The sequence below is a fragment of the Thalassophryne amazonica genome, chromosome 2, assembly GCF_902500255.1.
Source record: "Thalassophryne amazonica chromosome 2, fThaAma1.1, whole genome shotgun sequence".
In the NCBI taxonomy this organism is placed as follows: Eukaryota; Metazoa; Chordata; class Actinopteri; order Batrachoidiformes; family Batrachoididae; genus Thalassophryne; species Thalassophryne amazonica.
In genome coordinates this window covers 138,306,990-138,317,204 of record NC_047104.1, presented here as the reverse complement: position 1 = coordinate 138,317,204, position 10,215 = coordinate 138,306,990, and the positions used below count along the sequence as shown (strand labels likewise).

At 42.2% G+C, this 10,215-nt stretch overlaps 1 protein-coding gene across 1 annotated transcript in view; it reads left to right on the top strand.

The window, feature by feature from the left end:
* The window catches only part of tmod2 (tropomodulin 2), a 54,483-nt gene that overhangs the window by 21,147 nt on the left and 23,121 nt on the right, over positions 1–10,215 (top strand). Inside the window, exon 3 of the mRNA XM_034194395.1 lies at positions 9,821–9,943. Coding sequence (XP_034050286.1) covers positions 9,821–9,943 — 123 coding nt within the window. The remainder of the gene's footprint in view (positions 1–9,820; positions 9,944–10,215) is intronic.

Genomic DNA, 10,215 nt, shown 5'->3' with positions numbered 1-10,215 from the left:
AACCCCAACTGTCAAAACGACCCCCTGTGAGTAAGCACTTGGCAACAGTGGGAAGGAAAAACTCCCTCTTAACAGGAAGAAACCTCCAGCAGAACCAGGCTCAGGGAGGGGCAGTCTTCTGCTGGGACTGGTTGGGGCTGAGGGAAAGAACCAGGAAAAAGACATGCTGTGGAGGGGAGCAGAGATCAATCACTAATGATTAAATGTAGAGTGGTGCATACAGAGCAAAAAGAGAAAGAAGCACTCAGTGCATCATGGGAACCCCCCAGCAGTCTAAGTCTATAGCAGCATAACTAAGGGATGGTTCAGGGTCACCTGATCCAGCCCTAACTATAAGCTTGAACAAAAAGGACAGTTTTAAGCCTAATCTTAAAAGTAGAGAGGGTGTCTGTCTCCCTGATCCGAATTGGGAGCTGGTTCCACAGGAGAGGAGCCTGAAAGCTGAAGGCTCTGCCTCCCATTCTACTCTTATAAACCCTAGGAACTACAAGTAAGCCTGCAGTCTGAGAGCGAAGCGCTCTATTGGGGTGATATGGTACTATGAGGTCCCTAAGATAAGATGGGATCTGATTATTCAAAACCTTATAAGTAAGAATAATTTTAAATTCTATTCTAGAATTAACAGGAAGCCAATGAAGAGAGGCCAATATGGGTGAGATATGCTCTCTCCTTCTAGTCTCCATTAGTACTCTAGCTGCAGCATTTTGAATTAACTGAAGGATTTTCAGGGAACTTTTAGGACAACCTGATAATAATGAATTACAATAGTCCAGCCTAGAGGAAATAAATGCATGAATTAGTTTTTCAGCATCACTCTGAGACAAGACCTTTCTAATTTTAGAGATATTGCGCAAATGCAAAAAGCAGTCCTACATATTTGTTTAATATGCGCATTGAATGACATATCCTGATCAAAATGACTCCAAGATTTCTCACAGTATTACTAGAGGTCAGGGTAATGCCATCCAGAGTAAGGATCTGGTTAGACACCATGTTTCTAAGATTTGTGGGGCCTAGTACAATAACTTCAGTTTTTTCTGAGTTTAAAAGCATGAATTAGAGGTCATCCATGTCTTTATGTCTGTAAGACAATCCTGCAGTTTAGCTAATTGGTGTCTGTCCTCTGGCTTCATGGATAGATAAAGCTGGGTATCATCTGCGTAACAATGAAAATTTAAGCAATGCTGTCTAATAATACTGCCTAAGGGAAGCATGTATAAAGTGAATAAAATTGGTCCTAGCACAGAACCTTGTGGAACTCCATAATTAACCTTAGTCTGTGAAGAAGATTCCCCATTTACATGAACAAATTGTAATCTTTTAGATAAATATGATTCAAACCACCGCAGTGCAGTGCCTTTAATACCTATGGCATGCTCTAATCTCTGTAATAAAATTTTATGGTCAACAGTATCAAAAGCAGCACTGAGGTCTAACAGAACAAGCACAGAGATTAGTCCACTGTCTGAGGCCATAAGAAGATCATTTGTAACCTTCACTAATGCTGTTTCTGTACTATGATGAATTCTAAAACCTGACTGAAACTCTTCAAATAGACCATTCCTCTGCAGATGATCAGTTAGCTGTTTTACAACTACCCTTTCAAGAATTTTTGAGAGAAAAGGAAGGTTGGAGATTGGCCTATAATTAGCTAAGATAGCTGGGTCAAGTGATTGCTTTTTAAGTAATGGTTTAATTACCGCCACCTTAAAAGCCTGTCGTACATAGCCAACTAATAAAGATAAATTGATCATATTTAAGATCGAAGCATTAAATAATGGTAGGGCTTCCTTGAGCAGCCTGGTAGGAATGGGGTCTAATAAACATGTTGATGGTTTGGATGAGGTAACTAATGAAAATAACTCAGACAGAACAATCTGAGAGAAAGAGTCTAACCAAATACCGGCATCACTGAAAGCAGCCAAAGATAACGATACGTCTTTGGGATGGTTATGAGTAATTTTTTCTCTAATAGTTAAAATTGTGTTAGCAAAGAAAGTCATGAAGTCATTACTAGTTAAAGTTAATGGAATACTCAGCTCAATAGAGCTCTGACTCTTTGTCAGCCTGGCTACAGTGCTGAAAAGAAACCTGGGGTTGTTCTTATTTTCTTCAATTAGTGATGAGTAGTAAGATGTCCTAGCTTTATGGAGGGCTTTTTTATAGAGCAACAGACTCTTTTTCCAGGCTAAGTGAAGATCTTCTAAATTAGTGAGACGCCATTTCCTCTCCAACTTACGGGTTATCTGCTTTAAGCTACGAGTTTGTGAGTTATACCACGGAGTCTGGCACTTCTGATTTAAAGCTCTCTTTTTCAGAGGAGCTACAGCATCCAAAGTTGTCTTCAATGAGGATGTAAAACTATTGACGAGATACTCTATCTCACTTACAGAGTTTAGGTAGCTACTCTGCACTGTGTTGGTATATGGCATTAGAGAACATAAAGAAGGAATCATATCCTTAAACCTAGTTACAGCGCTTTCTGAAAGACTTCTAGTGTAATGAAACTTATTCCCCACTGCTGGGTAGTCCATCAGAGTAAATGTAAATGTTATTAAGAAATGATCAGACAGAAGGGAGTTTTCAGGGAATACTGTTAAGTCTTCAATTTCCATACCATAAGTCAGAACAAGATCTAAGATATGATTAAAGTGGTGGGTGGACTCATTTACATTTTGAGCAAAGTCAGTTGAGTCTAATAATAGATTAAATGCAGTGTTGAGGCTGTCATTCTCAGCATCTGTGTGGATGTTAAAATCGCCCACTATAATTATCTTATCTGAGCTAAGCACTAAGTCAGACAAAAGGTCTGAAAATTCACAGAGAAACTCACAGTAACGACCAGGTGGACGATAGATAAATAAATAAATAAAACTGGTTTTTGGGACTTCCAATTTGGACGGACAAGACTAAGAGTCAAGCTTTCAAATGAATTAAAGCTCTGTCTGGGTTTTTGATTAATTAATAAGCTGGAATGGAAGATTGCTGCTAATCCTCCGCCTCGGCCCGTGCTACAAGCATTCTGGTAGTTAGTGTGACTCGGGTGTTGACTCATTTAAACTAACATATTCATCCTGCTATAACCAGGTTTCTGTAAGGCAGAATAAATCAATATGTTGATCAATTATTATATCATTTACTAACAGGGACTTAGAAGAGAGAGACCTAATGTTTAGTATACCACATTTAACTGTTTTAGTCTGTGGTGCAGTTGAAGGTGCTATATTATTTTTTTCTTTTTTAATTTTTATGCTTAAATAGGTTTTTGCTGGTTATTGGTGGTCTGGGAGCAGGCACCATCTCTACGGGGATGGGGTAATGAGGGGATGGCAGGGGGAGAGAAGCTGCAGAGAGGTGTGTAAGACTACAACTCTGCTTCCTGGTCCCAACCCTGGATAATCACGGTTTGGAGGATTTAAGAAAATTGGCCAGATTTCTAGAAATGAGAGCTGCTCCATCCAAAGTGGGATGGATGCCGTCTCTCCTAACAAGACCAGGTTTTCCCCAGAACCTTTGCCAATTATCTATGAAGCCCACCTCATTTTTTGGACACCACTCAGACAGCCAGCAATTCAAGGAGAACATGCAGCTAAACATGTCACTCCCGGTCTGATTGGGAAGGGGCCCAGAGAAAACTACAGAGTCCGACATTGTTTTTGCAAAGTTACACACCGATTCAATGTTAATTTTAGTGACCTCCGATTGGCTTAACCGGGTGTCATTACTGCCGATGTGAATTACAATCTTACCAAATTTACGCTTAGCCTTAGCCAGCAGTTTCAAATTTCCTTCGATGTCGCCTGCTCTGGCCCCCGGACAACAATTGATTATGGTTGCTGGTGTCGCTAACTTCACATTTCTCAAAACAGAGTCGCCAATAACCAGAGTTTGATCCTCGGCGGGTGTGTCGTCGAGTGGGGAAAACTGTTAGAGACGTGAACGGGTTGGTGGTGTACACGGGGCTTCTGTTTAGAACTACGCTTCCTCCTCACAGTCACCCAGTCGGCCTGCTTTCCCGGCTGCTCGGGATCTGCCAGAGGGAAACTAACGGCGGCTAAGCTACCTTGGTCCACACCGACTACAGGGGCCTGGCTAGCTGTAGAATTTTCCATGGTGCGGAGCCGAGTCTCCAATTCGACCAGCCTGGCCTCCAAAGCTACGATGGTAATGTGCTGAGAAGTGAGGAGTGTGTGCTGAGAAGGTGGAGGGAATATTTTGAAGAGTTGATGAATAAAGAAAATGAGCAAGAGAAAAGGCTGGATGATGTGGTGAGAGTAAATCAGGAAGTAAAAGTGATTAGCAAGGAAGAAGTGAGTGCTGCTATGAAGAGGATGAAGAGTGGAAAGGCAGTTGGTCCAGATGACATTCCAGTGGAGGCATGGAAATGTCTAGGAGAGATGGCAGTAGAGTTTCTAACCAGATTGTTTAATAAAATCTTGGAAAGTGAGAGGATGCCTGAGTGGAGACGAAGTGTGCTGGTTCCTATTTTTAAGAACAAGGGTGATGTGCAGAGCTGCAGTAACTACAGAGGCATAAAGCTGATCAGCCACAGCCTGAAGTTATGGGAAAGAGTAGTAGAAGCTAGGCTTAGAAAACAGGTGAAGATCTGTGAGCAGCAATATGGTTTCATGCCGAGAAAGAGCAGTACAGATGCAATGTTTGCTCTGAGAATACTGTTGGACAGGTACAGAGAAGGACAGAAAGAGTTACATTGTGTGTTTGTGGACTTAGAAAAAGCTTATGATAGGGTGCCAAGAGAAGAGTTGTGGTATTGTATGAGGAAGTCTGGAGTGGCAGAGAAGTATGTTAGGGTAGTGCAGGACATGTACAAGAATAGTGTGACAGCGGTGAGATGCGCAGCCGGAATGACAGACTCATTCAAGGTGGAGGTGGGATTACACCAAGGATCAGCTCTGAGTCCTTTCTTGTTTGCAGTGGTGATGGACAGGTTGACAGATGAGATCAGACAGGAGTCCCCATGGACTATGATGTTTGCAGATGACATTGTGATCTGTAGTGAGAGTAGAGAGCAAGTTGAGTCTAGTCTGGAGAAGTGGAGATATGCTTTGGAGAGAAGGGGAATGAAAGTCAGTAGAAGCAAGACTGAGTACATGTGTGTGAATGAGAGGGAGCCCAGTGGAATAGTGCAGTTACAAGGAGTAGAAGTGGTGAAAGTAGATGAGTTTAAATATTTGGGGTCAACTGTTCAAAGTAATGGAGAGTGTGGTAGAGAGGTGAAGAAGAGAGTGCAGGCAGGGTGGAGTGGGTGGAGAAAGGTGGCAGGAGTGATTTGTGACCGAAGAATATCAGCAAGAGTGAAGGGGAAAGTTTACAAAACAGTAGTGAGACCAGCTATGTTGTATGGTTTAGAGACAGTGGCACTAACAAAGACAGGATTCAGAGCTGGAGGTGGCAGAGCTGAAGATGTTGAGATTCTCTTTGGGAGTGACAAGAATGGGCAAGATTAGGAATGAACATATCAGAGGGACAGCTCAGGTGGGACGGTTTGGAGACAAAGTCAGAGAGGCGAGATTGAGATGGTTTGGACATGTGCAGAGGAGGGACCCAGGGTATATAGGGAGAAGGATGCTGAGGATGGAGCCACCAGGCAGGAGGAGAAGAGGGAGACCAAAGAGGAGGTTCATGGATGTGCTGAGAGAGGACATGCAGGTGGTTGGTGTGACAGAGGAAGATACAGAGGACAGGGTGAGATGGAAACGATTGATCTGCTGTGGCGACCCCTGACGGGAACAGCCGAAGGACAAAGAAGATGAAATGGAATGGAAATGTGGAATTGTAGTAATTTTCTGACTGTTCACTTGAATGCCTGTACTGGACAAGGCAAGGGAATCTATTGGCACAGCAGCCCCACCAAGACTGTTTTTCACCAGCCGCCACTGGACCAGAGACTATTAATCGATGCCGACACATCTTTCTGGCAAGGTCACAAGTCCTCTCTTTGTCCATTTTTGTGACCATTTGTTATATTATTTGTTATATATATATATATATATATATATATATATATATATATATATATATATATATATATATATACATACATACGAGGTCTATTAGAAAAGTATCCGACCTTATTTTTTTTCAAAAACCATAATGGATTTGAATCACGTGTGATTGTGTCAGACAAGCTTGAACCCTCGTGCGCATGCGTGAGTTTTTCCACGGCTGTCGGTTGTGTCTTTCGCTTGTGAGCAGGCTTTGAGTGAGGAGTTGTCCACCCCCTCGGCGGATTTTCATTGTCAGGAAATAGCGGAATGATTTGGGCTTTTTTTTTCCCATCAGAATTTTTTCAGAAACTGTTAGAGACTGGCAGCTGGAAACCATTAGAAAAATTTATCTGGCTTTCGGTGATGCTTAGATGCTTTTCCTGTTAACTTTGTCGTGGACAATAAAAATTATGAGCTGTGCGAGTACAGCAACAAAGACGTCTTCGAAGACTAAATGATCCATTAGTACGTTTCACCACAGAACAAGCCATATTATTCCAGGAGTTTGTAATAAAATATTCCAAAACGACACGGCCTCCACTACCAGCTGCATCAAGCAGACAGTGAGCTAAAGACGAGAGGCAGAGACATCTACTCAGTAGCTGTCACCCAACGTGACCACGCCTCCACATTTACAACTGTTTTAAACTAATACAGTTGTCATGGAGGAGGAAACTAATATCTACGAGGTCTATTAGATAAGAAACCGACACTTTTATTTATTTTTTTAACTATGGATTTGAATGACGTGCGATTACACCAATCATGCTTGAACCCTCGTGCGCATGCGTGAGTTTTTTCACGCGTCGGTGACGTCATTTCCCTGTGGGCTGGCCTTGAGTGAGATGTGGTCCAGCCCTCTCGGCTGAATTCCTTTGTTTCACACGCTGCTCGAGACGGCGCGCGTTGCTTTATCAAAATTTTTTCTGGACCTGTGAGGAATATCGGAGTGGACACTATTCGAGAAATTAAGCTGGTTTTCGGTGAAAAGTTTAACGGCTGCTGAGAGATTATGGGGTGTTTCTGTCGGTGTAAGGACTTCCCACGGAGCGGGACGTCGCGCAGCGCTTCCAGGCGCCGTCGTCAGCTGTTTCGAGCTGAAAACATCCTAATTTAAGGCTTAATTCACCCAGGACGTCGTGAGAGAACAGAGAAGATTCAGAAGAGGCCGGCATGAGGACTTTATGCGGACATTCCACTGTTTAAGGACATTTTTTAATGAAAGACGTGCGCCGCGACAGGAAAAACACCTCCGTGTTGAAAACCATTTGTAAAATTCAGGTGAATTTTGATGGCTTTCAACAAGTGAGTAACTGAGAAATTGTTTAACAGCTTGGGCATGTTCCAACTTGCCCGTTAAGGTTTCCAACAAAGGTGTTTTTCCTGTCGCGACCCCCCGCGGTCGGGTCTGGCCCGACATGCGACTCTGCCCGCACGTTCTTTCATTACAAAGTGTCCGTTAACAATGGAATGTCCGAATAAACTCCTCATGCCGACTTCTTCTGAAAGTTCTCTGTTCTCTGAGGACTTACTGGGTCAACAGAGCCTGAAATGTGGAAGTTTTCACCTTAAAACGGCGAGACGCTGCCACCTCGGAGCGCAGATCGCCGTCAGGTACCATGGACCATCCTTACGGCGACACTACCAGACCAAAATCTCTCATCAGCCGTTAAAATTTTTACCGAAAACCAGCTGAATTTATCGAATGGTGTCCACTCAGTTGTGCCTTACAGTTTTGAAAAAATTTTGATCAAACAAAGCAGCAGTCTCTGAGCCATTCCTAAACAATGAAAAAATCGACGAGAGGGTGGGCCACTCCTCACTCAGACTGCCCACAGGCGAATGACGTAACCGACAGGCGTGAACAAAACTCACATGCCCACGAGGGTTCAAGCATGTCTGATGTAATCACACGTGATTCAAATCCATATGGTTTTTGAAAAAAATAATAAGGTCGGATACTTTTCTAATAGACCTCGTATAGAGAGAAAAACTGTTTTTTATACCAGGCTGTAAACCTGTTTATTTCTGCTCTAAAGTTGGGCATTTTAACACAGTCTTATGGGGAAGTGCTCTGTTTTGGAACCAGCCTCAAGTGGCCAGTCAAGGTATTGCACTTCCGCGTCTGCTTCTTTTGCAGCGGTCTCAGGTTGCTGCTTGACTGTGTGACCAGATATGCAACTTTATGGTGCAGTGGCACAGAGACAGAATTTCTTAGAAAGAGTACTTGAAATTGCCAGAAGGCACATGACAGGCTCTAGACTGCATTGTATCAGTTTTCTTGTGTTCAAAATCCTTTTCTGTTCCATAAAGCTACAACAGACTGGCATCCTGTTCAGGGTGTGCCCCGCCTCACGCCCTGTGACTGCTGGGATAGGCTTCAGCCCCCCCCCCCATGACCCAATCTTCGTTAAGCGGGTGAAGGTGTGTGTGTGTGTGTGTGTGTGTGTGTGTGTGTGTGTGTGTGTGTGTGTGTGTGTGTGTGTGTGTGTGTGTGTGTGTGTGTGTGTGCGCGCGTACCATAAAGCAGTGACATGATGCAACAGACAAAAATTAAAATGTGCAAAATAACTTCAAATAATAAAAATCACTGAGGCAGATGTTGTAATTCTGTGTTGTTCTGTCTGTGGAACTATATACCAGAGCAGTGAGTATTATCACTGATTAAAAAAAAAAGTAGCTATCCTGACTTGTGTCCATCTCTGTTGTCCGTGGTCGCTCCAGTGGGATTGGTTCAGGAAATGGCCAGATGACTGTATTTACAGTACACTGGGTTTCAGGAAGTGCCAGAAGCCCCACGAGGGACTAGTGCAACTTGTTTGGATTGACTGAAGTAGGATATCGTGTTCTCAGAGTGTTTTTGTGCTACGAGGATGGCTTATGCAAGGGAAAGGCAGGGGGGTATTAGACTCCAGTGTTCCTTGACTTTCTTTATGCTCTCTGTTTCTTCTTCTAAATGGGTTTCCATGGCAGTTGCAAAGCTGTCAGCCATTCCTGACTTCAGTTGAACCACTGATCTGTTGTTGATTTTGACCTAAAAGAGCAAGAGACGTCTTAATTAAAAACCCACTAAAATGTGCTGTTCATTCACTACAGTTACCAATAGAGGGCAGAAGAGCCCTTTTTGCATTATTTTTAGTAGCTGTTGTGCATTTCATTTTTATTTGCAGTTTACAGGCATCATTGTTTCTTTGCATGTGTTGTGCATTTTTTTTTAATCTAATTAAAAAAAAAAAAAAATCAGTGAAAAGAAATTCCAAACTCTCTAAAATGTGATAGTTTGCTAAAAGAAACCATAATGCTTTTCAACTACCATGGCAATAAAGAAAGTTACACTGCTAGAAGTAATTTTAAAATAACCGATATAAGAAGTCACCCTGACTTTTCTTGTCCTGGTGTGATGTTTGCGTCACTGAGGCGAAATGAAAACTGTGTTGACTCCAACTCTGTTTATTACACAGGAGCTGCACGGAGAATGTGTAAGTTAGCTGGGAGGCACACACATGTTGCTTTGAGTCAGCAGTCATGTAGACCTCATGACTACTGTACCAGACACATGGAAAGTAAGAGCTGTAAAACCTGAAACACAGCAGGAGTTCTTTTAAGAAGTCACTATATGTTAAAAATGACATATAGTTTTCCACGTCAGACAACATAGTATGTTACCTGTTAAGTTGTCATTTATTGTCTTCACTTTTTAATGAGCAGCAGTGGAAATTTTTAAAAAGTTCTCTCTCTGTTCTTGCCCTGCTTTTTGTTTTTTGTTTTGTTTTTTTTGTTTGTTTTTTTGTTTTGTTTGTCTTTATATCCAGGTAAAATATTTGTTCCTAAGCAGAAAGCAATAGAAATACGGCAGGAAGAAGTCACAACCCTCGACCCGGAGCTAGAGGAAGCCCTGTCGAGTGCCACAGATACAGAACTGTGTGATCTTGCAGGTAAGAGTGAGCTTATGTAACTGAAAACTCAAAACTGCCATTTTTGAAAAGCCTCCAGAAACTTAAAGTTGCATACCAGTTTGATTTTTTTTTTTTTTTTTTTCACAAAACTGAGAAACTTTGTGTTGAAGTTATTATAAAGTACTTTTCTTTCTGTGGTATATCACAAAATTAGTTAATTTTATTTGTTCAAGTATTTCTTTTTGGGGGGGGAGAGGATTCTGTGGTAAGTGGATATTGAAAATGGATGGATGGATTCCATGTAAAATATA